Genomic DNA, 24,008 nt, shown 5'->3' with positions numbered 1-24,008 from the left:
GATGCTGAAATAGTTGCTAGTGCTGGGGCTCCACGCTTGTGCTCACCTAAGCATTTGTCTCATCAATCACCGCGTGCGATGATGGAGAGAGGCTACGATTTGGGAGAGTATGAATATATGGGTTACATGCGGAAAAATCCGAGCCGCCGGCAGCTCCCGACCGTGCGCGCTGCGAACATGGAGTGTCACAGTCCAATCAAACCGGCCTCGCAGGTTGGACCGCCAGAAGCTCCAGCCCATACGCAATTCATATTCTCGGGCCGGGCAGTGCGTTGCCCGGTGAGATGCGAATTCGATGTCGACACTGACCTGAGGTAACGACACGATTGATGGGTCCCTAGGAGGCGAGGATCAGCGAAGGGATGATATTGCGCGGTCTCCAACCCTGTGAGAGCTCCGGGTCCGGGAGCACGGGGATGGGAATGTTCGAGAGGATGGACCATGAATGGCTGGTACTCGACGGTAGCCGTAGGTGGTCCAGGCAAATGAGGCAGCGTCGGCCCTGCGAGGATGCTAGAAGGTCCAGGTCCATCTCTGACGGGAACGCGCACCATTCGAGCCGCCGTGACTCCATCCCGTACGATGCGTGCACTCGTGCGAGACAATCAAGTGTCGCCAGGAACGACAGATGAGCCGGTCCCGCGGGAGAGCGAGGGCGCAGGATCCCTACGACGAAGAGAAGAGGCGTGCCCATGAAGGAAGAGGGCGGCGGCGACACCGCGACAAGACGGCGGCATCACGGGGACTGGGGTGGTGCGCAGGACTGGCGCAACCGCCCTACGAGGTGGGAAGCCGTCCTGGGTCTGGGTAGCATTCATAGCGTGCAGGTTGCCTCGAAGCAGGCAGCTGTCCACAGGTCAGTCGCATAATACCGGATTCCGACGAGTAGCAACCCACCTATGTAGGAACAGCTGGATGAGCTTGTAAACCGAGTAGAGTACTTGAGATGCGAGCGTATGCAGCCGTTGCAAAATACACGGCCTAGAGAGTGGTCTGTGAGTAGATGCGGGCGATCGGCCGTAGCATCTGCGCACCCAGCGTCAGTGCCGGAAACTTCCGGATAAGCTTGAACGAAATCGACTCGGACTGCCTGCATATATATTGGTAAAGGCCTCGAGGCTGGCGGGTAGTAAGTAAGGCTCAGAGGGGTTTTCCGCTTACAGTGACTTAACGCGTATATACTCCCCGGTTCGAGGGGTCGTTGATTTGCCGAACCGCGATGTACTGTTCATGACATTGCGGTGGTTGGGACGCCGGTAAGAGACCATCCTCTGACAGTTGTTTGACATGCGGAACGCCAACCTCGCTAAGCTATTCTCGTGGACGTAGTGTCGTGGACGTTAGTAGTGACTCACACTAGTGCGAATCGTCCATGTCAATCAGATCATGATGTAGTAGGTCAATCCCTGTAACAATATAACATTGAAGTGATTTCTTATCTCTGCTGCCTGCTGCCTTCTCCTCATCGCCAACGCCCTATAGTCCACCCTCCCCTCAGTCCTGCCGCGTTTGATTCCTCTCGACGCATGCACTCATGCGTCTCAGCAAGTGAGAGATATATTGCTGACATAGGTCAGGTAGGTCCCCATCAACACTGTCAACAATTCAGTTCTAGAGAAAGACAGGGGGATAATAGACGCAACGTACTAAGCTCGTCGTGTCCCACCTTCCCCCTGAGCAAACTGTGAGGTTGTGTGAGCCAAGCTTCTGGCAATGAAGCTCGTCAAGTCCGGATCCGCTGAGAGGTATTTATATTTGAGGTGTTCCGACCGCATAACTCCGAAGTGCACCGAAGCCCCCTTCGAATGGCTGTATCGCACTTGCCAGTTGCATATTGTCACAGGATCTTCGAACAAAGGGTGAGCAAGGGTGGTGCGACGTGCCCGCGATTCGACACCGTCGATGGACAAAGGAAGCACCCAGCTGCAACCGTCATGAACCCATCTCCAACCAAGAGGATATGCAGCGGGGGAGATGACATGCAGCTCGTCGTGGGGAATGTGGTGTAGGAGAGTATGTCCGGAGCTCAAGTGCTGTTCGGTGCCTTGTCGGTAGCGTCTTGGTAGCCCGCTTGGTGAGGACGTCACAAGCGTCTGTCCCATCTCGAGAGTGGCTCTAGGGAAGAGACAGTACGCTTTATTGAAACTGATGACGTTCATCAAGCAAGCTGTATACGATTCCACCAGATATCAGCAGTCTCCAGCCTCTAGCGAACGCAATCGGCACTTACTGGAGTAGAAGCTGAGAATCACTTCCATGGGATTGTTCTCGGCGACGATAACCTTCACTTCGCGTATCATTCCTGTCTCCGGAACCGCTCTACAGAACCTTAAGATCATCGCGACACCATCAAGAATTTGCACGCTCTCGTCAGGGGGGAGATTGATGGTGTTTGATATTTCAGCCTCGAACTCAGGTGTTTGATGCGGGGCAGCAGAGAAAATATACCCCGTTCGTAATAACCATCGACCAACTTCACGACGGTGGCAGGCATGAATATAAAGTTCCAAAGGCTCGGTCGGAGGGTGAGCTATGCGTTGTAGAAACCGCAGAGCACTGAGACCCCCGATGAGTGTACCCGTTCTGGCCTGGAGAGATCGAAAAGCCCTAGAGCTATCTGGAAAGAGGCGATCTAGAAAGAGGTCAATGTTATACACATTACGCATGTAGTCATCGACGGCCTGATGGACAGCTCGACACGTTCGTCTGAGCCGTAGAAGTGTCCTGACGGAGCATAAACCTAATAGTTCGTCATGTATCAGATGAATGTGTAGAGCAGTGAGGCATGCGGAAGACGTGAAGGTCATGCTTTGACGACTTTGAGATCTAGAGAGGTCGAGGATTCGGATACAGAGTTAGACATATATATATCATGTTGGCCGGCACCTCGCCTTGAGATATGCCTAGGATCTGGAATATACGACGACGTACTTGCTCGGATAGCTCGGCATTTCTCCGGCTTTGAGCCGAGCACTCGCCTCGAGCACGGTGCTTCCTATTCCTCAACTCGACCTGGAGTCATACAAAGATTCCTTGCCGGTCGCATCAGATCTAGAGGCAGAGAGAGTCAGAGAGCTCACAGCTCCAGGAACTTCCCGGCTTTGCCATTGACCGGATACTTCCCTACACTGTGCGTGAGAGATCTTGATCTTGAGACGCGTAGGATCTTACCGGAGTCGGCACTTGCCGAACATCGCCCGCACCCGGCTATGCTCACTCAGGGCCATTGACTCGTCACCATCCTCCGGAGCCATAGCATAGACACTATAAATACTTGTATCCGGCAGTGTACTTGATTCCGACACTGCATATCCTACTCCATGTCGAACGGACCCAACTCCAATGCCTCAAGTCCTGACTGGGGCTACTCAGGAGATTCAGATGCATACGAAACTGATCTCAATGACGGGATGGTACGTCTGCTACTGTGCTTTATACTTCGCCGTACTAAGTTGACTTCCTCTGGTCCTAGACGGCGTCACATCCAAGCACCCCAACCACGGGTGCTCGAGATCAAAGTGGAGGAGGATATGATTGGGCCTTCCGCCCTTTTGCGATATCGTCCTTCTCAAATCGTCACATTCCAACCTTACAGCATCCTAAATCTCCAACCCCAATGTCTCGTTCACGGGGGAGGGCTCTGGAAGATCAAGTGTCTGGTACCTCTGATTCCGCCCCTGCGTACCTTGGGCAACAGCAACAGCAAATGCGGGTGAGACCTCGCAATAATCTTATAGAGACCAGGGTGCCGCTTACGGATGAGAAGAACGAGCCATCGCTCCAAGCTCCCACGAACGATCAGCGCGTTCTTGGGGCTCCTATATTTCGACAGGCACCCGAACGGCAGCCCATTGCCACTGAGCAAGAGGCAGTAGCTGCGAGTTATAATTTAATGACCTCCTCGTCGTTCTTATCGGGGAGCAATGCTGCAGGGAAGGTTTCAGGTAAAAATTTATCACCGACGACCGATATACGCCTCCTGAATTACTCATATAAGTATTGCCAGGCCCACTGCGAGTCGGTACCGTTCGTAACGGAAGCAATGTGCATGGAGGGCCTACTTCAGGCTTCTCGCTCGTACCGAGCTCCCTCCCGTCTGTCTCCTCCTCGTCCGGACTGGCCATGTCGAATCATTCTGCAATACAGCTCGTACCATCTGCAAGGATTTCGGAGCGGCAAGCCACCAACACTTCAAGAGATGTCCATACGTATCCGCAAGTTCCGCAAAGTTCTGCCGTTCGACAGTCTCATCTCAACAATTCAAGCACATTCCATCCATCGGCATCCGCCCCCGAACGTCAGTTGAACGTTCTTCGCGCAGAGGGGCACACAAGCACCTCGCTCCGGAGTGTTGACCAACCACCGTCGTTGATGCGAGACCGTCAACGCGATGTTCATGGCGTGACTGGGCAGATGGAGCGCGCCAGCACTTCGACCATGCCCACAACGGCAGGTCACTTAACGTCATCGACGCGGGATCGTCATGTTGAATTTGCAACTGAGGAGACATCCGAACCTCCAGTGCCGACTGTTAGTCCAGCTTTGACAACGGATTCTCGAGCGGATACCAGTATCGGGGTGCGTTGCTCCATTCATATGAGTTCGCAGGAGGATAACCTGCATCCTTAGTCTGGCCCAAAGACCGGTCGGTATATCAGTACGAGCGAGATCGCAGCTTTCGTACAGCTGGGCACTTTCACCGACAATATCGCGCAATTGTATATGTCTCAGAACAACTCACCATGGCAACAAGCTGTTCGCGGGGCCGTCTTGTTGACTGGCACCGTGGAGAGTTGGGTAAGCGCTTCCAAGATGCGCCTTCGAGCAGACGTCGCTGACCAATTGATACAGGGATCAAGCGATTCCAAGGCAGTGACACTTCCCGAATGTCCCTCAGGTACAGGATGGGTTCAATACTGGTTAAGTCTACAACCACTCTCTCGTTTTGAGCATCCTGAAGGAAAAATCAGGGATCCCCGCGCACTGTTGCATCCTTCAACTCGTGCTCAAGACTGGGTTTTGTTCTGGACCAAACCCAGAGCGATCGTCATGAGTCTTCTGTTAGGCCTGAAGAGAAGTCATCCCCGTGGCGAAGCAACCGATGCTTTGTCTGTGAGCGACAGGATGACTGGTGAGATGTGGACTGCTTGGCTTCACGATGTCCTATGGGTACTACACGAATTACTCCACCAGTGAGCACATCTCCGTCGTGTGTCGGTACAATGTTCCTCATCACACTCCCTTTAGTGTCGAAAATCACGGCGCTTCGCTTCTCAAGACCCTCGGTGAGGTGATGCAGCCGCAGGTATCGGAAGTATCGCGCATACCGGTCACGATGCTGGAGACTCCTCGTCTTTCGGCGCCAGCCCCACCTTCGCCGAGCCATCCGCCGGGGATGATCTTGCAGGAAGCTGCGGAAATTAAACAGGGAAGTAGCCGCGAAGGTCACGTAGGTACTGGGAATGGGTCTGAGCGAGTAGTGAGACTAGAACAACGTCAGGACAATTCTCATAAGTGAGTCAGCTTCCAACCACGACATTTCCATGATGAACTGACCGATCGGCAGATGCGTGGAGTCAAGACTAGACAGCAATCATGCCCCACGGTATGTTTTCATATCAGCTGCGTGTCAGTCCGATTTTGACGAGTTTCAGGGCTGAACCCCCACTCAGAGCCTCCAAGACGAGCAATAAACGCGCACTGGATCACGCAGAGAGCGAGGTTGAGCACAAACGGGTGAAGGGGGAAATCATGGTCCGTGACCCGGGGTTGACATGATGATCATGACCATGATCATGGCATAGAGTCCGCGCCGGTCATTGACCAGAGTACGATGACATTCATGCATGTGTAGAACACGTTAACGGTCAAGGCTAGAGCATGCGGGAGGCGTGGGAGACACTTAGCGCCCAGATACAAAGACCAGGTACTAGCTAAGTATCATCGATATCGCTTGGACCGATGCCGTAAAACTCTTTGTCGCGCTCTCCTCCAATGAGGACGTTCATGCGCATGCGCATGCGCGAGCTGTCGCCGGCTTGTAGCTAGACTTCGGTACTAGCCTGGTTCGGACCTTTGCCACCACTAATGGTCTCCGAGTGAGAAGCCGTCCCCACAAGCCCGGCCGACTGCCACGCCACTCGGGAACCTGCCAAGGTGCGTCTCCATTTACATCCGCGAGACTTCGGTGAATCTCCGCAGGGATCTGGATGTGCCACTGGCCGGACACGAGCCTTCAGCTTGCACACACACATAAGCATGAGCGAATGCTCACAATCCTCGCTCCCTGATCTTGACTTGACATCCATGTTTCGCCAGAGATACATGACGCAGCCGACGGCTTCTGGGATGCCTCTGCAGCGGAGGGCGCTCCAGACGACACAGGTGCTTCAGCCTTTGCAGTTCTTGTGATGTCGTCTTCTTGCGCTGACCTTCTAATCTTGCTTTGCAGGGCCCTGAGATCGCCGGGTACTACACCGACAAACCGAAAGCCATCGTTCTAGAACGCTTGAGGCGGCGACGACTCTGCACCACTGGATACGACAAGGTCGAGCTCTATATGTCCCGTCGGAAGGGCCGTGTTTCTGCCATCCCACCGTCGACCAGACCAGAGCATCGCGTCAATCCGGATCCCATTCTGACCTCCATAGGACAGGAGGGGCAACCACAAGCATCGGTATCCTCAGCCAGTACGAGCGGACAGACCACACAGCCAAGCCTTCCGCAAGCCGTAGTACTATGGTCGGCTTCGGACACTGCACAGACGGCGCAAACTGGTGTCCACCACACGACGTCCACGAGCGCTAGCATGCGACTCGCCAAGGAGGGCGGTACCGGTACTTCAGCAGCGAGATCCAGTACCGTGTCTCCAGCACCCCGCGATGTCCTGAGGCACCGTACTTCTTCGCCAGCATCCCGTGACGTCCCGAGCCGCTGTGCCGTCACGCCAGCACCCCGCGACGCTGAGGCAGTCGTTGTCCCCCGCGTGAGCCCGGATACCGAGGTCGCAACCGTACGTGCCATTGAACACTGTCATGTAGTGGATGGTTCTCAGAATTGACATGGCGTTCAGGCTATCGGTTCGGAACCCACGGACAATGGGCCCATACCCCCACATGGACTGGACGATTTCACCGCCGACACTGTCGCCGGCTACCTGGGCATGGACTTCTCGGAGTTCCTAAACGTATGCGATCGTACACCGGTACTCCCTTTTGCTAGGACTGACTTGTGCTTTGACCAGTCTCAATCATGGCTGCAGAATCCGCTAGGGTCCGCCGCAGCTAATTCAGGTAGCCAGAGCTCTGATACCGCTGGGCAGGGCTTCAACAGACCGTCACAACAGCACGTCAGTTCAGCCGCCCTCACCCCGCCCGAAACCGTGTTTCACAACTTGCTTCTTCCTCCCGGCATGCAGAACGATGCGATCACTCACAACACTGTAAGGCCTCTCCCGAGAGATATTGCATGGTCGCATCACTGACGCACGCTCTGTAGGGCTATGACGACACGGCCTTCGAATGCAGACGCCGCCAGGTCTCGCAAGCTGGTTCCATTAGTCTGAGAGCCTAAGTTCGATAACAGCGCGTGCAGCTACCGATAGTCGCCGTACCACACGTAGTTGATTCGTGGATTGTACTATATTTGATTATGGACTCTCTTCTTGTTCGAATTCGAATGAGCGCATCCCATCGTGACCTGCCCCAAGCAGTCAATAGTCAGCACAATGTTTCTCTCACTTGGCGATATGACGTCAACGGAAGTCTCCTCCTTGGCCACACGCATGAGCAGCTGAGACTATGGCGATGCGAGAGACAACTCGCCTCGGCTGGTGAGTAAAGGACAGACGACACATTGCGCGTCGAGCGCCTCTAATATCTGCACCGAGTCGTCGGTGTGGCGATGAAGGGCTGGATCCGAGTGCAGCGCCGATCCTCGAATCCAGCGAGTCAGAGCATAGCTGTCGCTTGAGTAATCACAATACGTACCGTACTGCGGAGAACATTCTGAATCCCGTGCCTAGTAAGCAGACCGTGGCCCCAGCGTGGACTGCTGCTATTCTGCGCACTGGCCGTAACCAAACACCAGTGTGGTGCCCTGATTATGCAACCGTGACAGGCGATATCTGTTGGAGGTTACTAGAGAGATGCGTTAGGCTATGGGGTAATACACAGTTAGATCGTGCGGGAGACGACCTTTGTGACTCCTTGGCTTGTGTGAGCTAGTGCGCAGCCAGACGACGAGATCTAGAACATATTTGCCGAGCCCAGCCTTAGCGGAGCAATAGCGCGCATGCCCAACCTCACGAACTCGGCGTAAGCTAGACTACTTGTTTAAATGTGAGGAGGCATCCAAAAGTGAACGAAAGCATTTTGCGCATGGTGGATCAGCTCTTCAGCGGTGCTGATACTACGTGCGCATGTTCATGAGTGATGATCACGAGTTAAGGACAACATGAAAACCGTCTGGCGACGACATGCTCACTCCGGACCAGTGCACATGCGTCCACAAATATTGAGAGGCACTCACTAGGTTCACATGGCTTCCTGCGCATTATCGGAACGTTCCTTTGCATATGGTAGTCGTGGCCGTCGACATGTCTGCAGAATATGGTTGAACGAGACTTGAGATCTTGAGAGACTGAACAGAAGTACGTGGTTCATGCACAGCTGATCGTCCGCGGAGTGGGCCCTGGGCTCAGTAACGACTAGTACTGTGTCTCGTGATGGTCTGATCACTTGCACTGCAGCTGGCCATGGCAAGACCGTGGAACGGAACACCGGTCCGGAACAGGGACAATTCGGGACGCGCGCTAGCCGCAAGTCAGGAGCGCGCGCCTTGCAATTGCAACAATTAATATATTGCAAAGCAATTGTCTTAGCCGGTCTCTCGTGGTCCTTCCCACTTCCTTCTCACCGCTTCTCCTGGTCATGGTACACACTATCATGCGTCGAAAACACGATATGCTACCTAGCCTGGAGGGACGTGCAGCAAGACTTCCTCTACATATCGCATCGACCGGGAACGCCAGCCCTTCGGAGACCATCTACATCTATAACAGAATATCAGGGGGCCACTGGCAAGCAGAGGCCGAAGCAAAGTATCGCCAAGACTGTATGCGACGTGAGTAAGTGCATCCACTTCTCGTTGGCTTCCCCATTGATCTCCCAACTGGGAGTGGAATCGCTTGCGCAATAAGCCAGAGTCCTGCTGAGACGAGTCGTGTGGACAGAGTGTTTCGTCAGCAAGGCGTGGACGTGTCACCGTCAGACTTCAGAGTCACAGCTCTCCCACCTAGGACCCCACGCGGGATAGTGGTGGTGGGTTGATCTTTTCAAGGTTGCGACGACATTCTTCATTGTGCGTTCACAGGCCTATATGGAGACCCGTCCGCACCTGTGGACGGGGCAGTCGTGGCGGCGGCGGAGAATGCGCTGGTGCGAAGGGCCGTTTGCGCGTGATGCTCAAGGCCTACAGGATCGACTCTTCATCGCTGAGGGCAAAGCTTAGGCTGGGACAAGGAGAGCTCGTTGGTCACGCAAGCTTGCACCTGCGATGCCATTTATCACCATGATGAGAAGCACATTAATCGACAGGGGCTTTGACGGGACCAAGCCGGAGCAAGCTCACCGCTGATGTCCTCGGCAATGGCGGTCTCGATAGCATCTTTATCAGCCCGGTAAGAATGTGCTCTACCTTTGCGCTCTGCACTAGCGGCACTATGTAGTATCTCCCATGTTGCTGATATCGTCGGTTCTCTTTGCAGATTCAGGTCCAGGCTGAGAATCTTTACGACAAGGGAGAAGGTTGACCTTGATCAAGGCCGACGATGGTTTCAACCTTCTCCATTGTCTCTTCCATCAGGCGGGTTCCTGTGTAGCTCCCCTTTCCTTCGTCGCAGTTTGATCCGACGCAATGATACCATATCTCTTTGAGAGGAACTAGGTTATGAAACGGCCGCCTCCCTCCCGACTGGTAGGACATCGTCGGTATCATCATTCTTTTTATCTCAATTCGGCCATCCCTTTTTTATGAGGAGCGCAGCGCTGGTAAAGCTGTCAAGGCACTCATGGACCGTCCCGATTGAGTCCACCCAGCTCTGAGCTCGTCCCCGGTGACGTGATTTCTTCGAATTCGGTGACATAGTCCCCCGAACTGCCGTCTCACTTTGGCCGTCAGAGCAAGATGACCGACGATCAATGCTTCTCGTGTGTATATCTGTTCATGTTCGTCGTCAGTTAACGTATTCTCTTGCAGTTGCTCCACCTGTAGGCAGGATTAGGCTGAGAGTGTTATCATTTCCACCCATCCCACAACGCTCTTCCTTCGTACGGCCAACCTCGTCGGCCAGGACGATGACACCACCATTCACTACAGTTGCGCAGATTGGAACCTTCTGCTCGGTCGCCATTGGCTTCTTCGTCCTTCTGCTGGTGCGCCGGTTTCGGTACTACCCGTCGCGGTCTCAACTACATTATGGTGCTCATTCTCATCGCCATGCTCACCCTCTTGTCCGTCACCCTCGCTGTTGGTGCTCAGCAACTGGCGAAGTACAAGGCCGTCGTTACCGGTATCATGGCTATCGAGGAGCTTGCTGCCCTTACGATATGCCTTCCCCCGACATAGACCGTGACACCATCGGCATGTGCGGCCCCTTCTACGCTAAGTATGTCCTCCTCCTCGCTGCATACGCTTCTCATACTGACTCTATCGACACTTGCGTCGGCGCCATTGGCGACCTGTCGTGCTCTTGGATTTCAAACGCTCCTAATTTGTGGTCAACCGTCACGAGATCACGTACCGCGAGGAGTCTTCGAGCAAGCTCAAGCGTGTCACTAAAACAGCCGATACATCATCAAGTTTTGCAAACGCAAGAAGACGAGGGTAACAGCTTCAGGCGCATCGGTCTTCTTGCCATCCTCGACCACCCTCGTGACCGCACCAAGCAGAGACCATCGGCGACCCCCTATCCTACGCGTCAAGGTCAAAATGGTTGTCATGATCAGCCGGTCGTCCTCTCGACCACAGTGACCACATGTCAAGGACGGCCCGGAGCCAGGCTCATGCCTCCGTACATGGTTGTCGGCGCTGACTGTTTCGCTGGTGTCATCGAGCGCAAGTACAAGATCGTCACCCAGGCCCTAGGTCACTCAAGCTTCAGGACTGATTACGGTCACGCTAACAATACCCCGCACCAACGTTGGTATGAGGGTGTTACTGAAGCCGCTCGTGGCATTGCGGATATCGTTTTGATGGAACCCGGTCTTCCGACGATCGTTTACCCCACGTATATCCGTCGCCCGCGTGTCATCCTTCAGGGTATGAGGAACTACGCCAAGTTTCGCTGTCACCATGTCGTTTGCGCGGCTCGCCATCCTCGCGTACGCCTTCAAATTCGACTTCCCACCGTTCATGATCCTGATCATCGCCCTTCTGCGACGGTACCACCTCGGTCTACCGTGTCTTGCCCTCAGACGGCCAAATAGCTGGTGGCTTTGTGAGATCTTCGCGTGAACCATTGCCTACGGTCTCCACATGACGCTTTCGACGTAAGTATTCGCCGTTACATGCTCTTCTTCTTCATGCTAATGTGCTCGTTTTCAGGATTGCCCTCGTTGCTATTGCCATCGGCACGACCTACGACTAATTCGACGGTGTCGCCGGCCACCGCCCACAACGACCCCCGCTACACTCCGTCATTTACTTCAATTCGCCATCATCTCGCAGGCCCTCATCTCATCACACGTTCGCACGGCTTCTTCACCTAGCGCCCCTCACCGCTGTGTACGGTATTGTGTCGGTGTTGTCTGGGTTTGGGTGAGTCTATTCGATTCGTTGTTTTCCCGGTCATCCTTCAAAGTCCCGTCAGTTTCTAAGACGTTGCAATTGTCTGGTTCCCTCATCGAGTTCGCGAGCCGCACGCGCGGGGCGGGGGGGGGCGGTTAATATGTAGGACCCGCTCTCATCCTACTACTTATACCTCCACCATCCTACTGCCGCCACGTGCGGGGGCTGATGTACTTTTACTTGACCCTATACCGCCTGCATACACTGCGGCAGGACCCGCTCTCATCCTACTACCACCACTCACGACCATTCTCACGACCGCACTCACCGATACCCCTTGCGATGGCTGAGCGACGTTTGAGCGCAAAGGACAAGGAGGTGAGTGGAGGGTGTTACAAGCCGGGAAAGCCAATCACCGCGGCACAGGTGCTCGCCTCGATATTTCTCTTCGATTGCAAACGTTGACGGCTGATTGACTGGGACGCGTTTCAAGAAGGTATGTGATATGTTCACTGTGAAATAGGTTAGTACTCATCTCGGCAGGCGATGAGAGGCGTTGGGTTCTCCATCGGCCTGTGCGGCAAGGCCTCAGCTCAGGCTCAGGAATGGGGTTCATCGCTCCCGACGATATGGGCAACAGGAAGATGCGACTACACCAGGCAAAACCATCTCTCTCAAAGCTGAACATCTGTTCTGACGTATACTGAGATAGCCTCATGGTCCTCGTGATGGTACTCTCCGATCTCGGGACCAAGCCAGGTAAGGCGATCGCTCAATCTCACTCTCCAACGTTCGCTAACGCGTCTCCAAGGCTTGCGAAGCGTCTTAACGCTCACTTTGGGCTAGCGGATTACGTTGCGAAGATGCCTATCAAAGAAGAAGTACGGGAAGACGACGAGTGATTCCCTCAAGTACTATAGAATAGACGATACGATTCCTTGACTATGTACTGCTGCACAACATACATGAGGACAACCGACACCGGTGACGTACCGTACCAATAGTTTGCGATCAAGATTTGGCCGGCGCCTTCGCCATGATGATAGAAGGGCGGTGTAATGATCTCATCTAAACGCTGTATTCCTAGGCAGACCTTGAACTCGACCGGGAGGACGGACGAGTGCTATATGGGTCTGCTAGAAAAAGCCCCCCCCCTCCCCCCCTGTACTTACTTAGCTCAAATAGGGCCGAACGGAGTACGTTGGAGGCGTCGCGACGCGTCGAGGGCGCAGAGATCCACCACGCGCGTCGGAGATCAAAATAGCTGACGAACCGAACCATAGGCAGAATCTCTAGTCGTTCTCTCTGAGGCTATCTCCTCACTGTCTGCTCGTACTACTTAGGTCTACTTAGTACTTTCTCCACCTACGCTGCGCCGCTGCTGCTACGTCGACTGCCTGCACTGGAGTCTCTCACGCCCTTCCCCTTCTGCTCTCCCGCGCTCATCGACGCCCGGGCCCCTTCTCGTTCGCTCGACGCCATGCCGTGCGCCCTGCACAATCCTAGCACGACTTCCGAGCGTCGTACCACGCGTCCATCGGCCGGGAGGAGGAGGAATAGAACCAGCGCAACGTGCGCAGTAGGTACAGGCGTGCAGCCGTCAAGGGCATTATGCACAAGGCCTGGGAGCTTGCCAATGATTCGGTGAGTATCACACCTATCAGGGCGCGTGTCATCGCTAATCGGCTGACGATCTCGTAGGAAAGGTACTGTGCCATCCGAGGGCCTCCTGGCAGGGATTCCGAGGGCGGACTGTACCACTTCCGCATCATGTTGCTCTCTGAGCACTTCCACCCGCCAGCATCATGATGCCCACCCGAAAGCAAGGTTTGAGTTCAAATAATATCAAGGTTCGTAACTCTGACCATACCTTTGAAATCTTTCTAGTCCCTGCTCTAGATCTGCATCAGCTTCATGAACTGTGCGACTATGTGGTCTGGATACGGTTGTATTTTGCCGACGGCGCTGTTCAAATCGAATTTAGCAATCAGCTTGGGGCGTGCGCACTGGGCCTTCCTTCCCGGGTCTGCGACGTTACTAAATATAGTGTCACGGGCGGGCGGGCGGCACAGCGGGCGCGGCGAAATCGGGCGGGAACAAGCTGTGGGAGGACAACTGGGACCACGATGATATCGAGGATGACTTCAGTGTGCAGCTAAGGTGCGTCTAAGCTGTTTTTATGAGTCCTCTCCGCTCTCTCAGCATGCGTCTGCATGTGTCCCAGGAGCGAATTGGCGAAGAAAAAGGGCAATGGTGGCGGCCCGGAGTCAACGCAGCACTAATTGCACTCTGTTCCTCGGTGTACCTCGACGGTGTTACCTCGGATCCAATTCTGTATCAATGCACTTGTACATGTCATCTTCATCTCTTCTCTTCCCGTATGCCCGGAAGGTCCGTGCTGAATTTGGTTGCGGTCTCGCCCGGATGAAGACAGATCCCGCACAAGATGGGATTCCCTCAATTCACAGTTTGCGGTCCTCCGTGCATCGTCGGGCCCCGCAAGGCAATTCAACCACGTTAGAGCGCGTCTACTTATTGGGGTTGACCTTCCGGTCGAGTACGTCGCAGCAGGGTTCTCGCTAAGGGTACGTCTGTTATGTCGCGAATACTGCCACCGTCTTCATCTACACTAACCTGCTGGCCACGAAACGCTGCTCTTTTAAGCGTGCTGCAGTTTAGTCGCGGCAGTGATTTTGTCAGGAGTTGGTTGCCGGACGGAACCTCGAAAGAAAGCGCGGACGACCCATGTGGGTTTCAGCAGGGCGGACTTGCTCTGACAGCTGGTGAGCTTGACGTATATCCTATACGTTCTCTCTTTTGTGTACGTTTCTAAAGTCCGACTTATCACTGATCAGGTGAAGAGCATACTAGGTAGCATGGACCGCCGGCTTCGTGGAGCCAGCTGTGGAGATTGGGGGGAGTGCTTCGTGAATACTGATATACTTGCGAACCTTTGGAACCCGGACTCGTATCCTCGCTTAACGGAGCGACGTCCGTCTGGGTCCGCGATCTTCACCAGACTGGCTTACGCGCGACTGAGAGGCGAAAGGGAAGTGACAGGGGATATCGGGAGCAAGGTTCGAGGAGTTCATATGGCAATTTACCTCTTCGAAGGAATCAACAAGACCACTCGAGCCACGATGGAGAGACGAACTCCGAGAAGAGATTTGCCGAAGCTCTCGCATTCAGATATGCCATTGACCTCGTTCCACATACTGACACCTCGACTACGCGTTTCTCCAGCGATGATCTGCCGATAGCCTGAAGAGCGCACAGAGAACCGCATCAACCATGCTTGCACATATGCGTGTGAAGGACCGTTCGAGAGACATACGGACGCCGAGTTGTGAGTGATATTCAGTTATTGCGCCCTCAAGTCAGTCGTGGAACCTCTGCTCACCGCTCCTTAGATGCTCTCGAATGACTGGAACACACTACTTTTGGATGGTGAGTGCAGAATTGTGGCGATGATCAATGATGTGAGCTCGGATTAGGACTGTACCATGGCCATATCTCTCGACAGCGACGGCGCAGCCACCAGAGGTATATACCTCAGCGCTGCCCAGCTGAGCTCATGAGTAGTCGGCGACCACCAGGGGCGCGGTCACAGACGACCGTGGTGGCATAAGTGCCCGCCGCGTACGCGCTTCGTAAGACACCTGGCTGAGGCCAGGGGTCACAGGACCGACGATGGCTGGGGCCATGGTCTGCCCAAGCAGCTAGGGACATGCACCATGGTACACAGACGCGAGCTCATTCTCGAGGGTGGCCAATGACCTCGCGATCGCGCCGCATTATGTGCGCATGATGTACATGTACGTGTACAACCAGTAGGTCGTGAAGCCCGAGTGGCACACTTCTTAGGTTCTCGGCCGTGAGCGATGATCATAAGACCATGCATATGCATCATCTTAGCCAACAATGGGTCCCGGCGACGACCGCGGCCTATGCAACGCGTGTGTCATCATCCCCGGACTCGGAGTGGCACACGCACGGCGTGTCACGGCCGCGGAAGCATTCAAACTAGTCTTGGCCATGGATAGGCACGGTGGCGACAGGGTGCATGCAGATCCCCGAGTGGCACACAGTGCCCTTCTGGCTGGCCACTCCTTCGGCGACCCGGAACCATCCTTCAGCAGCGATAGCAGATCCCCGAGTGGCACACCCGCGAGGCTGCATGTACAATATGTACACATGCATGGTCATGATCATAAGCGCCTCTCGGTTGCATCCGGCCGAACATAGGCAGCACACATGCCACGCGCCCCATGTACTAGTACGGCTGCGTCCGGCCGCGGCCGCGGCCGATCGCGAGCACCTTCGCCGCAGGGTGCGCATCTCACCGGGTGGCACTCTGCGAATGGAACTGATCATGAGTCTACCAATGGGTCGTCACAGAGAGATCTGCCAGTGTCGTACGATCGGTATGATACTGCATGCGCAGGACGTTCGAAGCACGACTTCGGAAATACCCGTAGGGAGGTTATAACATATAGTGCACAATTGACCGTACCGACTGACCTGAACAACCATGTCTGCGACCCCTGGCTCTGATGGCGGCTGGAAGACGCCACCCGGTGCCTCACTTGGCACTGAAACTCTGACAGTACAACCAGCACCTGCCTCGCCCGCAACTCGAGAGGTTCAAGTGCCTCGTAGAAGCACCCGACTTCATCGGCCTCCCTCACCCCCCTATTCGGGAAGAGGTGGAGCGGTATCTATCGTCCGCAGCGACTCAAGTAATGCCATTCCTGTGGTGCGCAATCGCATCATCAGCAGTGCCGACCTCGCATCTGTATGTACTGAACTTTCACATAACGTCCGAACTCTCACACCTACATGCATGCAGCAGTGCTTCTTCTGTAGACAGGGCGGGCACGTCCTATTGTGCGCAGACTGCCGCGTGACTGTAGGATGTATTGCGAAGGACGGCCTAGAGGGCTGTTTCCCGAACTGTACCAGGTGGATTTGTCCATCATGTTACCAACGCGATGGGCTCATCGTTCCGGTGATTACCCTCCTATCGGAACCAAGATTCAATGCTGAAGCTTCTGGATGTCACAGTATCCGGTACCTTCTCGGTCTATCGGAGGAAGCCGCGCCGGCATGAGCGCTGTTCCGGTCGCGCTTTACCAGATTTTCTTCAGCGACGGGAAGCCTTTCAATGTACATGCGGCGTCGTGCTCCCTTCTGAGTGATATGATACGGAGTCGATTCATTGGGAGGGTATGTACACGTCATCTGCCTACGGGGCACTGTGCTGATGGTAGGTCATAGGAACACGGACTCATGGTACGTGAATGCGAGTTCGAGGACCTTGCATGCCGACAGACAACCTCTAAACTCAGAAAGACTCGCGAAGAATTGATCGGCTTTACAAGGTGGGTCTGGAAGTTCAGCATGTGGCCTCACCTCCCACTTATCGACTCCAGTTCACGCCCAGCAAACCTCGTTGTCGTGATAAACACTCACGCGGATCCTATGGACGGTGGCCTATTGTATGGTCACAACAAGACCACCAGCCTAGACTCGGTGCGGTTCACGTCTTTCGCACTCCCGTCGATTTACTCATACAGCGACAGGTCTGCGATCATATGTTTGGGCACAGATTTCCCTTCCATCATTTCAAAAAAAGCGTTCTCTTCGTTGTGTGCTGTGGAGGTTTGGCCAAACATGGGTTGACCGAGATTCAGAGAGCAAGGTATGTATAATCTCATGATCATTAAGTGAAACTCAAGTGACCTGACTAACACATTCATAGCACGAAGTTTGATGTTGTATTCGCCTTCGGTGCGTCTATGCTCGATCCCATACTGGCCATCAGCCAATTTGCCACGAGCATCGTGGACTTCTACATCATTGGGCAGGAAGACCTCTGGCGCGCCATACCGCTATCATTAAAGCAGGAAATCATGAAACACACGTCCATATATGTCGGGTCAAACGGCCAAGTTCAACGCGCATGCGATGCATCATGGAGACGAAGACCTAACGGGGAGGATGTTCGTTGTTGTCGACAGGTTGCAAAGTATATGGGTACAGACCGCTCCGGAAGAATCAAGTTCCGCTGTTGTGTTCCAACTCACCATGGTTCACGCACATTTTTTGTAACTCCATTTCCGTCCGTATCTGGCGTGAGGCGTTTCCTAGGTAGAAGGGGCGGGCCTCGATACATGGTTAGCTTATGCCAATAGCTATAGGTAGTATATCTCGTGACAAAGCGCTTTGTACCTAATTCGTATCTGCATGTATACGGAGATTAGGATGTGACAGTAGCTGCGAAGTTCGTGCAGGACTCCTCTTGGCTTACTACCACCATCTTCGGCGACTTTCCCATGCTCAAAACCCGCCCAGGAGTCGAGTTTCGAGCGTGCGGCACACCGACAGCTGGTCTCTAGAGCTAGATACTACAACTCAGGAGTACCATAGACATACCTGGACCACCATCCGGGGCAACGAGTCGAGCACCGACGCCAGCACTGGCCGGGTCGCAGACGCGCACCAAGCGCACGAGTGCTACGTCGGAGGCCTCGTCGCTCTCCGCTGCAGACGTCTTCCTCAAAGCGACGGATGAGATCAAGAATGCGAAAGCGGCTCACGAGGTACTGGCAGGACGCTTCCTGATCCCTCCGAACATGCCGCCGGCGGTCGACCATCTGCTGGCGGCCATGCTCTCCCTGGCGCAGTCTAAGCCGGGCGCGGCGATCGCAGTGCAGTCATTGGTCGCTCTATACCACTATACGAAGGCGGCATCCGAGGCAGACCTAGCGAAGGGCGTGGCAGAGGCCATCGAGAAGAAGCTGGACACAGAGATCGGCGCAGCTATCAAGACGGCGACGGCGGACGCGCGTAAGCAGTTGGAGGGGATGGTTAAGGGTATGCAGGAGCAGGTGAACGAGACGAGGCAGGCGATGGGCGAAGCGGTAGCAGGAGCGAGCAAGCTCCTTGATGAGGTTAAGGAGGTTGTGGCGGACGGGGTCTCGGGCCCCGTCCTGACAGGTGAGCTCCCCCCTTGGGTCCGAAGACGTACGCGCAGGCCCTGCGAAGCGCGGGAACGACGCCACTGTCGTCGCAATGTGCGCGGGCGGTGACGCGGGCGCAGCTCAGAGGAAAAAAGCTGCTGGTTGATGGAATCACGCCAGTTGGAGAGGAGCAGCTCACGCCGACGGTTCTGGTGGCCAAGGCGCACATGTCCTTGAACAGAATGCGGGACGAGTGGGAGCACGAGTTGCCCGAAAGCATTAAGGTTCGGGCAGCCTCAGTGCTGCCTAATGGCGGCGTCGTATATGAGTTCGATAGTGAGGCCAACGCGGCCTGGATAAAGCGCGATGGAATTATGCAAGACTTCCAGAAGGGTCTGGGAGTGGGGGCACAGGTGAAGCCACACCACTACAAAGTGGTAGCGCAGTACGTCCCGGTGTCCTTTGACCCGGAGAACGCGTACGACATCAGTACTGTGGAGAATGACAATGACATCCAACACGGCAATCTAGTAGCGGCGCGCTGGATCAAGCCCCCGGAGAAGAGAGCTCCGGGGCAGCGCGTCGCGTTTCTACTGATATCTTTCTTGACAGCGCAGGACGCCAACAAGGCCATCACCAAGGGCCTGTACATTGCCAGCAAGCACGTCCCGGTGCATCGCGACCAGGAAGTGCCACAGCGCTGTGCCAAGTGCCACAAGTACGACCCGCCGCACCTCGTGCGCGACTGCAAGGCAATCCACGAGACCTGCGCGGCCTGCGCGTCGATCCACCACAAGACAGCGGAGTGTGCCATCTCCAACCACGATGAGTTCAAATGCATTAACTGCAAGGCGCGCGGCCACGCCGCCTGGGAGAAGAGCTGCCCCGCATACAAGCAGGCGCTGCAGAAGCTACGCGCACGACGGCCAGAGATCAGCTTCCGTCTCTTGCCGCTGGCTGACGATCCGTACACATGGGAGTCGATCGAGGGCGGGGAGAGCCTCTTCAGGGCAGATACAGGACAGCGGCCGGCGCGCAGCGGTCACCCCACACAGCTAAGCCGTTCCCCGCATCCCACTCCATCGCTGCAGCGCGAGAGTAGTCCGGTCAGTGACATGTATGCAGGTGCTCGCGACGACGTTGATGGCGAACCCCTCTCTCCCTCACAAACCTAATGCAAGACACCCTCACGAGACTACGCATCTGGCAGCAAAACCTCAACAAGTCCCTCGACGCTCAAAGTTACCTCATCAACACAGCCAAAGAAGACCGCTATGACATTATTGCTTTACAGGAATCTTACATGGACCAAGCTGACGCGCGCGCACTCACGCTGGATGGTCCTGTACCCATGTGGACACCACGACTCGCGCGAGCGTTCACGCGCGGTCATGCTCGTCAGTTCGAAGCTATTCACCAAGGCATGGTACCAGGTCCCTAGCAAGTGCCCGGACATGACGGTCGTCTCGCTGGAGACCGCAGACGGTGCGCGTATTCACCTGTTTAATCTTTACATTGATGGAAATCACGACAGGACATTACACGCAGCAGCGCGACTGGCTCGGAAGCTGCAACGTCAGTTCGAGGGCCAATGCCCACAACACTTCGTCTGGCTAGGAGACTTCAACCGCCACCACCCAGCCTGGGACGACCCCCGCAATGGCCATCTCTTCACCCCCAGCCACCTCGATCGCGCCCAACTCCTCATTGACTACTACACAGGCCTCGGCATGGACATGGCGTTGCCGCCCTCGCTGCCCACACTGCGTGCATCGCGCACGAAGAACCTCACCAGACCCGACAACGTTTTCTGCTCCGAGGAGCTCCTCGATCGCATCACCCTCTGCTCCGTCGACATGGTCTATCAGGGACCCAAGTCTGACCACTTTCCGATAATCACCCACCTGGAGGTGCCGCTGGCGAAGGCGCGGGAGGAGGTCCGGCGCAACTTTCGCGTCGTCGACTGGGAGGAGTTCCGACGCACGCTCGGGCAGGACCGTGAGCGGGCGCAGCTGGTCGAACAGATTGACTCCCCGCAAGCCTTCGACGACACCCTGGACAAGCTCATCAACGCGATCAATGTTGCCATCGAAGCGCACGTCCCGCGCACATCCATCACGCCCTACACGAAGCCATGGTTCACCAGCAAACTAGCAGAAGCTCGACGCAAGATGCACGACCGGGCGGGGGAGGCGAAACGGTTCAAGGCGGACCCACTGCATGCGTCGCACCGGGCATACAACAAGGCTCGGAACCAGTACACCGACCTTCAACGCTACTCCAAGCGGGACTGCTGGAACGCATTCCTGGAGAACACGGACAACTCGACTATCTGGAAGACAAATCGTTTCCTGCGTCGCGGCCCGACTGACGGCGGCAAGTCATGCATTCCAGCAATTAGGGCAGTGGACGACACAGGGCAGGAGGTGCTCCTCACCGACAATGAGGACAAAGGCGCTGAGTTCTACAAAACACTCTTCCTGCCTCCTGTTGATACTACTGACATACCCACAGACCACGAGTACCCGGAACCCAAGTACGCTTTCCAGCCGATCACAGATGAGCAAGTTCGTCGCGCGATTCGACAGTTGAAGTCCTTCAAGGTTCCGGGACCGGATAGCATCCCGAACGAGGTATACCGTCCGTACGTCGGCTGACGTGCTGGTCCCAGTTCTGGGGAAGCTCTTTCGGGCGTCCTTCGAGCTCCAGTATTACCCCGACGCATGGAAGGTTTCCGACACGGTCGTACTGCGCAAACCGGGCAAAACTGACTACACGGTGGCGAAGGCGTATCGAGGAATTGTGCTGCTAAGTTGTTTATCAAAAATTTTCTCCCGCTGTGTTGCTAACGTGCTCGTACACTACGCAGAGAGCCTGAACATGCTTCCCAGTCACCAGTTTGGTGGTCGGGCGGGCAGACAGACTACTGACTCCCTGCATCTCGTACAGAAGACTGTGAAGGATGCGTGGAGGCAGGGTAAAGTCGCCGCCGCACTCTTCCTGGACATCAAGTCAGCATTCCCTGCAGCGGTCCCAGAGCACCTCTTTCACATCCTGCGCATGCGCGGGGTGCCAGTGGAATACGTCCAGTGGCTTCGCATCAAGCTTACTGGCCGGCAGACGACCCTCAAATTCGACGACTTTGCGTCGGATCCTTTCCTCATAGAGCGCGGCATCGACCAGGGATGCCCGATCTCGGTCATCCTGTATGCGTCCTACAACGCTGCCCTTATTGAGGCTTGCCGACCTGCAAAAGGAGAAGTGGCTGAAGGCTCAATGGACGACGTGGCGGTGGTGGCCGTCGGCCGGACCTTCCAGGCAGTGCACGAGCAACTCGACAACTTCATGACGCGCCCAGGGGGTGGCAAAGACTGGTCCTCTACCCACCACTCCCCTTCTCTGTCGACAAATTTGGCCTCGTCAATTTCTCACGCAAACTCAGTATCAAGCAGGGGCGCCTTGGACCAGCCTTGCAGCTGCGCACACACCGTATCGAACCCAGCCCGTACCACCGCTCCCTGGGCGTGCTCGTCGACTGCAAGCTGCGACACCACCCGCAGGTGGCAGACGCATATGCGAAGGGAACTGCGTGGACGACGCTGATGCGGCGTATGGGGCAGGTGAGGCATGGGCTGCCGATGAAGGTGCTGCTGCGCCTCTATGTGTTAATATACAGCGTTGTATGTACGCAGACCTCCTGAGAGGATACTTATGAGGATCGTAGAATCATAAGAAGGGATGCCATACCTTATCCAATCGTTGTAATCCGCGTTCGCGATATTTGACAATGCCTCAACACACCTCCCCCTGATTTGCGTACTTCCCGAACAACTAGCTTCACCCACCGATCCTGGATCGCGCGTAAGGATTAGTCCCGGGTTGGTTTGGGTGACTCCTCGCATAACAGTGAACGGCTCAACCTCCATTCGCATCAAGTCTCCGAAACGCTCGTTCACTTGCTTGAGAGCTGGAGATGCGGCTCTACTCCTCCTCGAGCAGCGGCGGCTCGCAACTCCGTCGGGACGATGAGCTCCCATTTTTCTTGTACTCCTTAGTCTAGACATGGAGCGGCGTGATGTCACCCACCTCGAACTCAGACTTGACTATTCGCGGGAGCATTTGATTTGTTGAGCGTAATGTGGTACTCGGTAACGGTAGATATTGTACGAAGGCGGGAAGTAGGGACGATCTCGCTCAATGCGGCTTGGTGGACAAGGACCATATCGTCCAGGAACTTCATGACTTTCGACAGTGCTTGGGCGTTCGTCGGCCTCGACGCTACTTCTCGGTCATCTTGATAGCAATCACTAATATTGAAGGGCCAAAGAACACTGTTAGTGCCATGCGCGCGAACATAGACAGCAGCGATGCACCTTTCCGTCGTTAAAGGAAGTATCTCGCTAGCGCGTCAATCGCGACGCTTGAGCTATCTGAAGGGGCCCGGCATTCAGTACTGCTGCATCAACCGGTCGCTGCAGGTTAACGGTTAGGCTGTGGTCGAGGCACGCTTGAACGGCCTGCAACAGTGAAGTCGTTACCGCCTGCGCTAACCCTCGCACTTTGCACGCTGTCAGGCAGATCGACACACCGGGAACTACACCTTGACATCAGCGAGCCGATCCTATTAGCAGATACGAGAAATCTCAGTCAGCACAAAGTAGAAGGGAAGACAACATACTCACCTCTTGTTTTCCTTGCCTCTTCTAGTCTGGAGATGCCCCAACATCGCAGATCTCTGTGCAGGGAGATCTTAATGGATAGGACATGATAGTACTTGTCGCCGGCATCCACGTGAAGAGGAGGGTCCACCACACGGATGCCACCTGGAGGGAGCCCGGCGACCAGCGTGCAGACTGCTTTCGAGCTGTGGTCTCCCGCGGCCGGTTGTCCGCGTTGCTGTCAACCCAGCACGCTTCGTCCGTGAGATCAGCACCACGTCAACCGACGCATGCATGCGGCATGTACCTTTCATCGGCCGTGCTTGCGGTCTCCAGTGGGGAGGGTGGTACACCGTCAAGCGGCCATATACGCTCCAGAGCCTTCTTCAAGGCCTGTGGGCGACCTTGTGGTCGTCATGTCTGGTGAAACACTGGTCCAATTGATCTGGTGCTTAGTGATTCGTAATAGGCTGGTAAAAGAAGGTACGCACTTGTCTTGGCAGGCGGGACAGTTATTCATCGCTCGTGTGCTGATCTTGCGCGGATGCTTGACTAAACAGTTGTGACTGTTCTGGAACTTGATGTCCTCTTCCTAGGGTTG

The 24,008-nt window shown here is 55.2% G+C and overlaps 4 protein-coding genes across 4 annotated transcripts; all 4 read left to right on the top strand.

The window, feature by feature from the left end:
• Nucleotides 1–3,320: 3,320 nt before the first annotated feature.
• On the top strand, nucleotides 3,321–7,572 carry L226DRAFT_520095 (uncharacterized protein; the record flags this gene model as incomplete). Its single annotated transcript, XM_067678607.1, has 15 exons — nucleotides 3,321–3,413; nucleotides 3,596–3,944; nucleotides 4,007–4,578; nucleotides 4,630–4,797; nucleotides 4,852–4,897; nucleotides 5,012–5,192; nucleotides 5,248–5,514; nucleotides 5,567–5,605; nucleotides 5,655–5,754; nucleotides 5,855–5,926; nucleotides 6,319–6,384; nucleotides 6,452–7,012; nucleotides 7,073–7,186; nucleotides 7,244–7,441; nucleotides 7,498–7,572. The coding sequence occupies 15 exons, from the start codon at nucleotides 3,321–3,323 to the stop codon at nucleotides 7,570–7,572; spliced, it is 2,901 nt and encodes a 966-aa protein (XP_067539594.1).
• A 2,613-nt stretch (nucleotides 7,573–10,185) lies between these two features.
• L226DRAFT_567218 (uncharacterized protein) lies at nucleotides 10,186–10,626 on the top strand (the record flags this gene model as incomplete). The annotated part of the gene is made up of 2 exons (XM_067683995.1): nucleotides 10,186–10,208; nucleotides 10,386–10,626. 2 exons carry the CDS (start codon nucleotides 10,186–10,188, stop codon nucleotides 10,624–10,626), a joined length of 264 nt encoding a protein of 87 aa, XP_067539593.1.
• Nucleotides 10,627–13,398: 2,772 nt separating this feature from the next.
• On the top strand, nucleotides 13,399–14,071 carry L226DRAFT_594255 (uncharacterized protein; the record flags this gene model as incomplete). Its single annotated transcript, XM_067685627.1, has 5 exons — nucleotides 13,399–13,431; nucleotides 13,489–13,559; nucleotides 13,589–13,637; nucleotides 13,835–13,947; nucleotides 14,012–14,071. The coding sequence occupies 5 exons, from the start codon at nucleotides 13,399–13,401 to the stop codon at nucleotides 14,067–14,069; spliced, it is 324 nt and encodes a 107-aa protein (XP_067539592.1).
• Nucleotides 14,072–16,318: 2,247 nt separating this feature from the next.
• Nucleotides 16,319–19,924, top strand: L226DRAFT_520093 (uncharacterized protein; the record flags this gene model as incomplete). Its single annotated transcript, XM_067678606.1, has 10 exons — nucleotides 16,319–16,582; nucleotides 16,852–17,013; nucleotides 17,065–17,079; nucleotides 17,119–17,168; nucleotides 17,220–17,369; nucleotides 17,396–17,488; nucleotides 17,549–17,789; nucleotides 18,051–18,177; nucleotides 18,217–18,786; nucleotides 18,930–19,924. The coding sequence occupies 10 exons, from the start codon at nucleotides 16,319–16,321 to the stop codon at nucleotides 19,922–19,924; spliced, it is 2,667 nt and encodes an 888-aa protein (XP_067539591.1).
• Nucleotides 19,925–24,008: the final 4,084 nt, after the last annotated feature.

The sequence above is a fragment of the Lentinus tigrinus genome, assembly GCF_003813185.1.
Source record: "Lentinus tigrinus ALCF2SS1-7 unplaced genomic scaffold L226scaffold_4, whole genome shotgun sequence".
NCBI lineage: Eukaryota > Fungi > Basidiomycota > Agaricomycetes > Polyporales > Polyporaceae > Lentinus > Lentinus tigrinus.
This window is presented reverse-complemented; position numbering and strand designations above follow the sequence as displayed.